Source organism: Rhodnius prolixus, unplaced genomic scaffold, assembly GCF_049639745.1.
Source record: "Rhodnius prolixus isolate KJV_2025 unplaced genomic scaffold, Rpr scaffold_8, whole genome shotgun sequence".
Taxonomy (NCBI): domain Eukaryota; kingdom Metazoa; phylum Arthropoda; class Insecta; order Hemiptera; family Reduviidae; genus Rhodnius; species Rhodnius prolixus.
In genome coordinates this window covers 35,213,131-35,227,156 of record NW_027411593.1, presented here as the reverse complement: position 1 = coordinate 35,227,156, position 14,026 = coordinate 35,213,131, and the positions used below count along the sequence as shown (strand labels likewise).

Here is a 14,026-nt window from a genome sequence, read left to right as displayed (position 1 = left end):
GAGGGACAGAAGCTAGATGGGAATGAGGAGATAGTTCTTCTCCTCTCTTTGTATTAATGTTCCACACTAGATTTAGTCCGTTTACCGAACTATACCGAACTAGCAAAATACTTCATATTCACTGAGAATACCATTGAAGATTGTAATGTAGGCGGTTGGAAAAAATAAAAATAGGGAAAAAGTAAAATCTAGTAAATGAGGAAAAGTTTTTTAGTATAAAACCCATAAAAGATGTATAAACAAAATATTTGTGTTCAAAGAGTGTGGCAAAGTTGCAGCCAGTTAAGCAGTTTGGGCCAACTTTGCCCAAGCTAAACCGCTCTTAGGTGAATTATTTATCTTCCCGTCTTGAAAATGGATATTTCTTTTTTATTACATTAAATTATTATGCAATAAAACAAGTTCAGAAGAGATTACTATCGTAATTCCGAATACTTCTTAGAAAACTTTAGTTATTTTGAATAAATAATTTAAAATTGTTATCTTTTATGTTTCAAGTTTAAAAAAGAAAATACTTGATTTAACTTTTAAAAAATACGAAGTATAACTCATTCGTAGAGGAATAACTTTAATGTTTATAAAAAGATTTTAATTATTTTTCCATTAAATCATAATGAGTTTTTTAATGAGTTAGAGAAAGATATCTGCTTTCTTAAAGGGAGCAATAAAATTTGAAACCATAAGTGGACGGCAGTAGCCTAACATTTTTACAGAATAAACAATTTGGTGTGAAATTCCACTCGTTTTTTTTGTTTTGTTTTTGTTTTTTGACTTTAGCGACATTTGGCCACTGTTTTGGATCACTTTGTATTGTAGGAGCTTGGCCGGCCAAGAAAGAGAGAAATGAGGTCTATTAACATGAGATCCTTCCCAACCTACCAAGAGGCGATCGATGTCTTGTCACAAGAAAGAAGAGATCGCTCACAGGAAAAAAAAACAAGATATCGTAGGTCAAAAGGTACAAGTAGAAAGCCTCCAATAATGAAATAGAGTTCCCTAAGAAATTACTGTACAGGAAATTAAGACGGTCACCAGTAGAACCTCGTTGATACTCGTTTTGAGTGATTGCCTTGGCAGACACTAAACCTAACTTAGGAATAAATCACGCTCGAAGTTTAGAATTCTATAAAAATCTAGTGATACAAGGTTGAATCTTGCTAATTACTCTATTTACAAATTAATTAATTATAAAATTAACAGACTGGGTAAATGTTTGTAAATATTATTTTATAAATACCAAAAAAAGAAGGCACAGAAATAAAGCAAGAGAAGTAAGAAATGACGTCAAAAAAGGTCTGAATTTTACAACCCAAAAAATAGCAGCTGTTTTACCAAGAAGGAAAAGTTATCTTAAGGAAGGACGTACCCCTAGCATTAGGACCAGTCTTTTGTTGTTCATCACTCGGTCTAGATCCGGTACATAGTAAGTAAAACTCTGTCAAATCTCTAATGTTCTTTTAGTAAGTATGAAGTTTGATTTTTGAAATCTTTATGCTTCAATTTTTACATTAAAATTGTAATATAGTAACATTTTAATATCTTAACTCATCTTTAGAAACTCTAAATTTTGTTAATAGAAAATTGGTCGTAATTATTTGTAATTATTGGTCAATTATGCAGAAAGAATTCATTTTTAATGAGATATTCCGTTTTCGTATCGGTGAATACATTTTTGTAGCTTTAGAAGTAAACTGTTCATTCTGATACATAATATTGTATTGCTTTTCTTACTTTTATTCTCTCTACAGCAGATATTTGTTGCTATTTTGATTAAATACTTCTTGAACTGGACAATGCAGCGACAAATTAAATGGACGCAGAGGCCCTTCACAAACTCCATGGGCTTGACCAAGAGCGAATGACCAGTTTAACACAATTTATAAAAAGACATTTGTAACATAACGAAGTTAATAATGGTTATGTTGAATAATTCAACAACCTTCATCCATCAATCAATCATTCATCCATCCATCAATCAATCAAGTATTCTGAATGATTTTTTTATCAAAAGTACTTTTTCTCATTGCATAAATTGAACATTTAAAGGGGTGGGATATAAAATTCATTAGAAGCTTGTTTAAAATGTGTGTACGCTATTTTGAATAGATGTGATATATTCACAGTTCCTAACTATTACATAGCTGTTAGGGCGAGGTGTAGCTTACACATTGGAGGAAGCGGGTCAGACTATTTATCAACAGGTATTAGTCAGGTTGATAATGGCTGGTGTTGAACTCTATAAATCGTAACAGGTGAGGTAAAAGGGCGTTGGAGGACTGTCTGGTATCTGGGGGTATAAAATAACCCCAGCTCCGCCAACCAAACTATTACCACCTTCAGGCTATTGCCTTATATACGTCTTATAGAGGCACCCAAGTATATAGTACAGTATGTGGTTCCTCTATCTCTGTGTATATATACTCCCACTCTTCCACAATATCCATATAGACCACAAATTGATCTATTCATGGAGCTATGTGAAATACGTGCCAAAATACTACGTATTTATTTGCTTTTTCTCGCCATAAAGGACCAGGAGGAAGCTACCCAGCCCAATAATTTACCCACTTATGTCAGTACCAAAATCCTATAAAGAAAGTAACTCACAAGAGCCAAATCCTATGTACATATGTTTCTTAAATATTCATGGAGAATTATTACTCAGTTTTTTTATTTTATTATCCGCTTTGTTAATAAAATTCATAATTAATGAATGTGGAAATGCTTTAAAATAACTGAAAAGTTATCGCAGGATTTTCAAATTTTAATTACTTCTTTAATAAGTACTATTAATAGATTAATTACTATTAATCATTGCTATTAATAGATTTTTTATTTAAAAATTTATTTGTATTTGGTCTAAAAAGAAAACGAACAACTCCTTTAGAGCTAAAGAATACAAAGAAATGGTACGGTAACTAAGGTTGTTTAGCAGTGTCTAACGTTAATGCTACTTACAACGTAAAAAAATAATAATAAGCGTGCTGTCGGTAAGAACTGGAATTGGCACTGAAGGAAAAAATGTTTTGAAGAAATGGCAGATTGCACGATTAACGGGGATAGCCAACTGGAGGCTTAAAATCCAGGTTTATCCAGCTAAAAGTACATCAATTAATGAGGCCTATCATGGAGTATAGGGCTCTGACTAAGAAGAATAGAAGTGCTGTACCAGAGAAGAGCTTAGAGATCCCATTCTGATAAACTGCCTTCTTTCTTTGTACTTTGCCCAAACTGCTGATTTGAAAGTGATTGCCAGCTTCTCTTTATAAGCTGTTAGTTTACAACATTAAAGTCCTGATAGGGTTTTTCAGAATGATGTTTTCATTTATTTTTTTTCGTTTATCAAAATAAAAATTGAATATAATACAACTTACGGACTTGCTTTTACAGATATACGCGCTCACGTAGGACCAGTTAATGATTTTGGAATATGTTAAAGATTTGAAACTTTCTATCCATTATCACAACCTTATTATGTTACTTCAATATAATCAATTTTAATAAATTATTTAATACAGGATGCTGGAGAAGTAGACCAGGTAATATGCAACCACCTAGCACTCTGGGTGAATACAGTTGCGATTCACCATGGGCGTTAGTGCAGTCTGCCGTTGACACCATGAAGTACATAGAAGGTGATGATCTGGAATTCATCCTGTGGACTGGGTATGTTCCATCTCTTATAATTTGTATTTTTTTTTTTTTTTTTTGTGATTTAAGGCGCGTCAACATCTAAGGTTATTGGCGCCCGGAGCTTTTTTCAGTGCACTGCCGGCCTCCGGGCAGTGTTCTCTCGTTACAAACAACACTGTCCATCACCGGGCAGTGAGCTGTAAGAAGCTCCTAGGAAGAAAAAATCTAAGGGTCAGCAGCTGGATTCGAACCCGGGACCTCCGCGTGGGAGTCCAGTATGCTAACCTCATAGCTAATCCCTTCCCTAATAATTTGTATTCTTATAATAATTGTTATTATTTTATATACATTTATGAGCGATTCATTCCAGCTCCCATCTTTCCAGTATTTGGAACTGAAAGTAATTTCTCAGACTTAGGTTTTCAGATATATTGAATTTATGTTTGATCTTTACAAAAAAAGGGTATCTTCTGGTAATACTCCTTGTTAATTGGAAGTGGTTCTGCCGAATGAAAGGTTTCTCTTGGAACTAGGAATTTAATGATGAATTTAATTATACTTAATCAATAAGAGTACAGTTCATTCATTTTACTGGAATAGCAAAATAGAGGGAAGTATGAAGCTTTCTCCTAAAAATATTCTTTATCTAACTTTGATGTGTTCGATTTACATATATGTCGGCAATAAATTTAATCTAGTTTAAGGTAAAGTAATGCCTATTTTCTCAGTTAGGCTTCACGTCCAACTACCGAGTTTATCTAGTTTAAAGAAAATCATTACAGCCACTTTTGAGAAAGAAAAAATACTTAGAAAATTCATTCTGTAAAATGGTATCTTTGGCTGAGTAATTCCCAGTGGTGCCTCATAGTGGAAGCAAATGGAAGTAAAAAGCTTCTTAAAGAATTTAAGATTCTTAGTTTTTGAGATAGTTTTGTAAAAACCGTACAGACATATAACATATTCTAACATTCACTTTTTCACTAGCTAATTCTTTTCCTTCTAATATGGATGTTGTATAAATACAATACGGAAATCTTGAGAATAATTTCTTCTTGCTAATAAATTTACTAGTTCCCAGTATATTTACTGCAAATGAATAAAGTTAACGTGGCTGAATAGTTGACGAAGAAAATACTACCCTTTCTTCAATGATTTATTACCTGAAACTTTATTAATATAATAAATTAAATACATTTAATAATAGTAAGTGTTTAAAGTAATTAAAATAATTGAACATTTTAGCGAAACTATTTGGAGAATTGGTGTAGTTTAGTTATGAGGGTAAATTGTTTCCTAAAGGTGGTACTCATTATTTATTTCTTAAAGAAGCTGCTCGGCAGGTAATGCATACCAGTTAGATACACAGCTGCTGCAGTAAGCTGCTACTTCTCAATATCCAAACACTACCATCCTCTAGAGGTACTTTTAACGTTGATTACTAGAAAGCGCTTTTGAATATACAACCGGCAAACACCTTACTAAATAACACATTAGATTTGAATTTACTACTTACCAATCTTCTACTGGTAATGTAAAAAAAAAAAAAAAAAATAATCTGTTTTGAATATTAATTTGATTTTGTTTTGCTGTTATTCGAAAAGTTGGAGCTTTACAAACTTAGATTAATAACAAATTAATATTTAAATTAAACTAAACTTTATACCCAGGTTTTCTGAGACTTCTTCCAGGAAGACCCCAAACAATCTGCATTGGGCTCATTATTTAATATTTTTTATAAAAATAATTTACAATACAATACAATACAATATATTTATTGCTTATAAAGGTTACAAGACCCTTTAGCAAGGAGTTTGCGTTCGACATTTTTTTTTTTTTAACAGAAAAATTTGTAAATTAAATGACACTTTACTATACAAGAAGAAAAAAACAGAAATAAGTAGTACCTGTGACATTTAAAATTATAAAAAACAAAAGTAAAAAGCCAAGCTACTGAGATACAAAATCTAAAATAAAACAAAGTAAACATGAATATAACTACAATATAACTATAAATATAACTGAAATGAAGACTTTAACAGATATTAAACAACCAAATAAATATTACTGGCCAAGCAAACCATGAGATACATATTATTATTCCAATTGAAATTCAACAAATTTATTCATTCTGTTCATTAACTAATAATATTAGCTATTCATTAATAATAAAAGAGCGCAACTTAAAAGCTCCGATAGTGTAGTAATATAAATCATTAATTTTCATCAAATTATCTATGGTAAGAAGTTCGGACAGTCCACAATTGGTACCCTCTATGTATTTATCTATGTAATGTTTTCTGAGCGAGCTGTAAATAGGACAATGCAAGTAGAAGTGATTCAAGTCCTCTTCTTTCTTCATATTGCAGATTGTACATAAATTTAGATAATCCAGGTGGTATTTATTTCCTTTATGAAGAATATATAAATTACTATTGCCGGCTAATCTGATCTGTGCTATTGTTCTAGTTTTATGGATTGAGTTTCTACAAGTTATGTAATTTTCACCTAAACCTAAAGTGCTAATTTTTCTGAAAACGGAACTAAAAGAAGAATTAATACACCTATCGATACTCAAACTGAGACAATGATTTTTTAGTGTTTCTAAAATAATATGCTTATTCTTAATCAGATCTGAATCACGTTCAATCTGAGTACTAACATCGATGCCAATAAGAGAAAACTGATTTGAGATTTGAGAGTACCAATTGTATTCCTCCGAACCACTTTTATTTTCATGCATCTGTTTCAGTCGCATAAGACAAATTTTTGGGTATCTAGAATCAGGCATTTTAAGGATAGTTGACAAATAGTTAATAATTCTTGAAAATATGTTAACAATTAATGGTACACTTCCAGTTTCTATCATTACGAGGTAATTAGGGGTATTGTACGGTAGTAGGAGAAGTCGTTTTAAGTACATGGTCAATACTTTCTCAACTTGTGAAAGGTACCTAAGTGACCAGATTTCTGAACCATACAATGCAGTTGCACCTACTATAGAATTAAATAATTTTAATTTTGAATCCCAGCTAGTTGATTTACCTGATGTTAGTATTTTATTGATAACAGAAGTTGCACATAAAAATAATTTAAAATTATTAGAATCAAGAATTTACCTTTTTAATTCAATAATAAGAAATGCTGTGCTGTGTGGTACTCTTACAAGGAGCCTTAGATATCTTAGAGGGATCTGGATGACCTACAATGTGGATTTATTTAAAAACAACTTTAAATGTTAGCCAAAATACTCCTGTTTGTTTTGACATTGGTTGATGAATTGGTTGTTAAAAATAGTAAAAACCTGAAAGCTGCAGGTATCCGAAAATCTGTGAATATTCAACATTACATCATCATTTACCATTACAATTACCATCGAATATTTGATGGCAAGAAGGTGTATTCAAATTAAAATAAAGTTAACTTAAAATAAATTCGTTACTTGAAATTAATTAATTAAGGAAATATCAGCAATGCGCTGCCTATTTATTCTGAAATAGTTTTATTCAAAAAAAAATTCGATTGTTTTAGCAAACTGTTAAGAGTATAAAGTGCATCTATTTTGTAGATATATCATGTATATAAAATAGAGCTAGGTTTGAATGTACTCATACGGATTTTTTTAATCCTCATACAGGATCTATTGCCGCCTATGGTGCAGTTACAAATATAAAACTCTACCTCTAGTCTTTTATTTTTAAAGGAAGTAAAAGTATGGGCCCTCTTAATATCATAAAACATGTGATATATATATTGTATTCAGCGAATTTGGTGGGTTTAATTTCAGATAGTGGGAAAGAGAGATGGCTGGGTCTAAAAAGGGGAACTTTTAAGAGAGTTAGGCCCATATTTATAGAAGGAACTAAATCACCAGGAGGGCGGTAGAGCACATTTAGCTAATTCTCTTTAAAATAAAATGCTTTTAATGTTTTTGGAAGGACTGTACAGTTTTGTTTTAATGCGATTTGTGTTTTCACAGTTAGTTCATCTGTACATCATTACAATCTTCCATTGATTTTAGGCTATTGTTATTGCTGCGGTTATTTAGTGAACAAAGGAACCATCTTGTTTTTTTTTTTCGCTGCCACTTTTTGTCTAATGCCTCGTGTAACTTTCTAGCTCCTCACTGAATCAAATTGTTAATTTAAGATGTTCTCGAAAACGGTTCCACTATAATTTCCTTCAACATAGTATATTGGCATTGCGTACATCTAGATCTAGCACATTTAGAACATTTTCCGCAGATAAAATGCTTCTTAAAGTAGTTTTGGGAGGAGAGATAGTTAAAGCTTTCCTTTAAAGAAGGTTTGCACAACCTGCGTCTCGCCGCTGCGTTAGGAGAAAGTAAAACTACAATACTGTTGTAAATTCTACACTCAAACATAGGTCTCAGTAAATTTCGATTCAAAACCGCAAGCACACAGCTATTTAAGGAGTTTAGTTGGTGCAGTACCATACACTTCACACAGAAATGTCTTTTTATCATAAAGAGCTACTGTAGAGAACTTATTTTAAATGGATTTATTTGAAGTCTTCTTTGCTACAGATTTGCAAACAAGACTTCTATAATGTTTGTAGAAGCTACATATTGTTAACAAACACTATAGTTCGTATTTTATAATTAATTTGCAACTACAAACTTTAGATAAATGGATATGAAATAGCAATTATAGAGGACTATTTCTCTGTAACTTAATTATAACGAAGGTACAAGGCACGGACATATTTAGGTTAGTAATATGTCTTCCAACATATTACTTTCCAAGGTGGTCACAAACGCTGATCCTATCTTGCTTTAGGCTGGCTTGAGTGGTACACAGCCCAACTTATTATTGTAACTGCCAAGCTTGCCTAGGCGATATGAGTGTTCTAGTATTACTTTCATCTCAACTTAGATTCACAATTTTGTTACTTAGATTAGCCTAGCTATCTTACATTATGTTTTATGAATATACATTTTTAATTGCTATATTTGAAAAAATTGGAGTATTCAATTTTATCAACTTTTCGAAATTACAGACAGAAGTAGAAACATGTCTCTAGACTTCCTGGCAGATGTTTAAAACTTTATAATGATACAAAAAGCTATCATATTCACACCACTGTGGACTTATGAGTGCATTCACTCCTCAGGATATCCCTACAGAGACTTGAGCAATTATTAAGTTTTTAAGGCTGTAAACTCTCCTTAGCAAACTCCTAAAATTTTTAATTTGAGGCCAGTTTTGGAACACCTGAGGGTGGCTTGCGGGATGTTGAGATACCAGGGAGAGGTTCACCCATTTCCTCCTAAAACTCCCCTGAGATTAACTTTTTTTCCTGTTTATGATCTGGAAGAACGTTTCTGCAACTTCTGGGGAATGAATGTCGGAGGTATGAGAGCTTCCACGCTTTCCAGAGTCCCAGGGAAAATTTAGCATAGCCTAACTAGAAATCTCTTTTGGGAGCTCTTCTCAGGGAGCTAATGAAGGAGAGGGGTGTGTTAGCTTTAAGAAAACAGCCATCCTTAAGTTCCAAGTTCTACTTCACCTTCTAGAGTAACTGTGGTTTGGGGGGGGCATCAACAACTCCAGTAATTAGTGCCCCTGAAATCTTAAACACCTCGATCCAGGTCATACAAACTTGGGTTGACACTATTCTTTTGTTCAGCCTGTTTGGCATCTGCCATAGCAGTTGGCCAGCAAGGTTGAATTATTGATTATTTGCAATTGCTCGCAGCTTCAGCAGGCTTTTAGTGGGGGCGTAATAGATCTAATTCCAGTGCAGAATACGCCATCAACAAAATAAATTGTAATAATAATAATTTAATATATTTATTTAAGAACCACATCCAATTATTCAGACCAAAGTCCCTCGGGAAATAAACCACTGCATTCTACTACTTTCCTAACATATATCTACACAATTACTATCTCTAAAATTCTCTTGTTCCTCCAATTAATCTTATATCAAGAAATTCCATTACTCCACGTCAGTCTTCGTGACGACACTTAGGATGAAAACTTTTTTTCTTAAGACCTACTTCCATTTTAACAGATCCGAGTTCTAAATTGTAAAAATTACTAAAACTCAGATTTTCTTGCTTCCGCTTTTGTAGCTTACTCGACTGTTTATTAAAAATATCGCTAAACTTATTGTTATGAGAAAATTTATCGCTAGATTTCCATTAAAATAGAAAGTAGTGTTATGTTGGACTTAATACTTTTTTAGGTTTAACATATTTCATTGTATACTTTTTAATAACAGATTATTAATAAAAAACATGAATTCTGTTTACCAAGTTTTAATAAGAGCTAACCGAAAGAGTTTCACCTTCATTTTGGTTGTTGTAAAATTTTATGGTAGCGTTTAAAGTGAATGTTATTGCTGCACTATATTGTACTGCAAATTAAGAATTTTTATTTCTTACCTTTTCACTGTTATACTTTCGTCTTATAAAAGTTTCATTACATAATAAAGATGTTCCCACTAATTTTGATTTGATATAATTCCAGCAGTAATTTTACCATTGTTGTACACATTTATTAGCTTAGGTAAGTTAGTAAATTTAAGTTATCTTGTTTGTTGTAAGCAATTTTATTTTCTGACCCCATGGACAAGCTGGGCCAAATATATTACAGTTCCCTCATCATGGTTCTACAGTTCAGAACCCATTATGCATTGTGGTAAAAACTCTAGTGCTGTAGATCTACGGGAAATGCAACCAATTCTTTAAACCCTAACTTCATCTGTAGATCGGCTACTTGCCTTCGGAGAACAAAAAATTCATGTCTTTATATTTTACCCAAAAAAGTTCCTCTTCAGATTGTGAGTTTAATTTGGAATGGGAATAACGCCATGGCAACAGCTACCGAAATGAAATAACTTACTGCTCTCTAACAGTAACATGAGAAACTAACCAAAATAAAGCTGGAATGTGTTCTTATCGAAACAGTATAAAGTTTATTTCAATGTAATTGTGCAGTTAACTTACTAAAAACAAGGTATTTTTTAAATGTAGTTGTTTGGGGGAAGAAAATGAGTTAAAACCTGGAAAATTAAAGTGAAAGAAAATTCAGTGAGTTCCGAATAAGATTTTTTTTTTAACTGAATGTTAAGAGAATTTTAATTGAGTCTTCAATGCTTTCTTTTCTTGTCTATTTTTAAAATTATATCTACAGCAGTAAATAAATCAGCATCTGACCACGTCTTTTCTTTACTTTTCCTTTCTTTGAAAAGGCGGAAAAAAATGAAATAAAAAATTATATCAGACTGCTTTTCCTTTGTCGTTCTTATATTCCGGTAGACTTCACAGAGGAGGATCACTTGTTGGAGCAGAAGTACAAGTACTGGAGTATGATCTCTGGGGTTGGTTTCCTTCCTTCTGTTAGAATTCTTCTGTGAATGGAGTCATTCTTCTGTCATTTTCTTTCAACCATAAAATGTGGCAAAAGGTGAAAGCAAAAGTTTTTATTATTATTGTATTATTACTGCTATTATTATTAAATTGACTTTTGTAAAATAAATTAATTGGGAACTTTTTAATGAAATTTTCTGATGAGACTAGTTGAGATTGTCTTTGTGTTTTTTTAATGACTTGCAGATAGTTATTTCTTTCATCTAGTGGATTGGTTTGGTGGTTATTAACCTGTAATAATAATAGCTACTATTTATTACTTAAAAATATATTGAAAATAAAATAAATGTTTATAAAATAAATAAATAACTGTGACCAAGACACATAATTTGGTTGATGGGTTTTTAGAACTCCTGAAAAAAATATTATTTTACTTTTTTCAATTAAATTAACCATTTGTTTAAAAATTCAAAGATGGAAAAAATGGATGTTATAATTTTTCATTTAAACTTCCTCCAAACTTTTATTCAAAATTTTGCTGGAAAAATAATTTGAAGAGAGACGAATTTAAACTTTTCTCAAATGTGCTGTTGCTTTAGAAAGCGTTGAAAGAATAGCAAAGTTGAAAGAATACTCAAAGTTCGCCTGACCCTTATATTGCTTTTTCGAGAATTCATTTAAGTTTGAAAATAGCTTATTCTAAGCCTACCAATTTGGTTTGGAATTTTTTGAGAGTACAGGGTGCCTCTAGTAAAGTTCTGGCAAAGTTGTATCGCATAATCTTTTCAATAGATTAATTTTATTATATGAGAAAATGGGGTACCAAACTTTATTTTTTAGTTCAAATTCTAAGTTGAAGGCAATTTAATTGTGTAAATAGTGGTAATAGAAAGCGGGGAAGCATGTAGAGAGAGAGTTGGAAGTTCTGGATTTGTGGAGAAATTTTGGTCACTGACGGATGATATGGAGATAGTATGAAGAATGGATTTTTAGGGGCACCGTGTGTTCAGCAGAAAAGTAATAATAGAAGTCTTAATGAAGCGTAAATATAAGCTTGAAACTTCAGAGATGGAGTCTCTGTTTTGGGAAAAAAATGTTAAAAAAAATGATGGCCCAAACAATCAAAGCGTGGAACTGGATTCCTCAACAGCGCAGGAGGATTGGTCGTCTCTGACAGCAATGGATGATGGAATGGAGGAAATATGGCTGGTTCAAAGGACTGGCAACCTTACGAACTTGGAAGAAGCTTTATAATAAAAAATAATAATTAATACTGTCCTGCAGAATTTAATAGTAATAATAAGGAGGTTTTAATAATACCAACAATAATCAACTTTTGTCGTGGTAGAAATATCTTTTTTAAACAGTATGTCTTCAGCACTTATAGAAGAATTGATTTGCACTTGAGAAAAGAATGATTTCAAACAGAGGCAAAATACAATCCTTGCTTTTCTGCTTGAAGCCTTAGTTGATTTCTGTTACATTTTATCCAGGATAAGCAATATATAACTTTACAAATGGATTTATTAAAACTTAAAAGTGTATTTGCTAAATAGGATTTTATATTTACAACGAATAATATTAAGTTTAGATTATAAGAATCTATAAGTGAATGTTTAAAAAGAAGTAAGGATTGGGTGAGAAAAAGAAAAGATTGCTTTAGAAGATGCACTGAATGAGAAACAATCACATCTCTGGTGAGTATCATTAATCAAGGGTGTATCCAAGCAAAGAAAACAGAGCCAGTTACAGGGGTGAACAGCTTCCCAAGACTCTTCTAACCTTAGCCTCTCTTCCTTATTCTCCTTCAAATAGAACAATAAATCAAGTTCTCAGATTATTTCAGAGCACATCCTCCCGATCTAATCGAATATTTCATTTATTTATATACACCCTGATTATTTCTTTAATCCGATTATTGAATGAGTAAAGTTATTACGTTCATTGCAGACATTAAAAATGTGGATTGGAAAACTTACGTGACAACAAGTTTATTGTAGTTATAAAGTCTTACGAGTTAAAGACCCTCTGTTACAAAAATTACAAGCGACAAATTTAGTTCGAGCTTTCAGTTTTGCGTAACTAAATATAGATAGATCCTATGATGAAAGCAAGTTGATTCTCTCGTGATTAGTTCGCAGTTAAATAAATCTTGGTGTCTAGATTATTTTGAAAACATTAATGATGAACAGTTTTTTAATGAACGGTACTTTTATATCTTAATATTGAATCATCCCAAAGATCTGTTTTCTTCTCTGATCGAACATCTACATTCCTATAGTCATAGTCCAACCCTTGCTGGTGTTTTATTTTTTTACTTTTTATTATTATTTTTCTTCGTCAATGTGTTAACTGAACAATTTATTAACACTTATCAGTGGACCCAAATTCTCAGGCTTTCAATTGTTTTATAGAATACCGTTCCAAATATCCAAGTTTTTTCCTGACATCTTTTGCATTTTCTGGAAGAAAGACCTTGCCACTTCGGATTTTCAAATCTGAAAGTAGCTATTTAAGAATTATTAAATGAAATTTAAAAAATATTTAAATGACTAAACATAGATAAAATATCAATTTATTTATATTTTGAATTTTCCCTTTTTTGGGTAAGGGAATTTTATACAGTTGTGCAGCTATGGACCTGCTTTAATAACATTAAGAATAAATCGTTTCAAGAGTAGTCTGGGCTGTATTAAATATCGCTACATGTAATCGAGACCAGCTTTACTATGACCGAGCATGTAGAGTCATCTATTCGAAAGATATGGGCCATTATTTTATCGTTTTATCTACCATCGATAAACGATACAGAAAAATTTATGTTCTTATTAACGACCGTTACAAAGCAATATTTTTATATACTTGTTATGATTCATTTGATTTATCTTATTTGGGTGTTTCCCCCTAAAAATAATTTGAATTATTGTTTATCTTAATTCGAGTTAATTTAAAATTGCCCAATAATTTGTTGCTTCTTTTGTTACTTCTTTCTATTTGTATCATTTTTTGGGTTTGCACTGGAGATGTGATTCGCTGAGCCTGGAAAAAATATATTTTTAC

The 14,026-nt window shown here is 31.8% G+C and overlaps 1 protein-coding gene and 1 long non-coding RNA gene across 5 annotated transcripts in view; one reads left to right on the top strand and one right to left on the bottom strand.

Moving 5' to 3' along the window:
* LOC141451336 (acid sphingomyelinase-like phosphodiesterase 3b) overlaps positions 1 to 14,026 on the top strand; it is a 267,887-nt gene that overhangs the window by 150,382 nt on the left and 103,479 nt on the right. Inside the window, exon 3 of the mRNA XM_074122628.1 lies at positions 3,519 to 3,666. Coding sequence (XP_073978729.1) covers positions 3,519 to 3,666 — 148 coding nt within the window. The remainder of the gene's footprint in view (positions 1 to 3,518; positions 3,667 to 14,026) is intronic.
* LOC141451337 (uncharacterized) overlaps positions 11,485 to 14,026 on the bottom strand; it is a 56,243-nt gene continuing 53,701 nt past the window's right edge. For 2 of the 4 annotated variants that reach the window (XR_012456692.1, XR_012456694.1), the window contains exon 8: positions 11,485 to 13,464. This is a non-coding gene — a long non-coding RNA (uncharacterized lncRNA). Of the gene's footprint in view, positions 13,475 to 13,541; positions 14,006 to 14,026 lie in introns of those variants that run through there. The other 2 variants (XR_012456693.1, XR_012456691.1) reach the window with 2 other exon arrangements.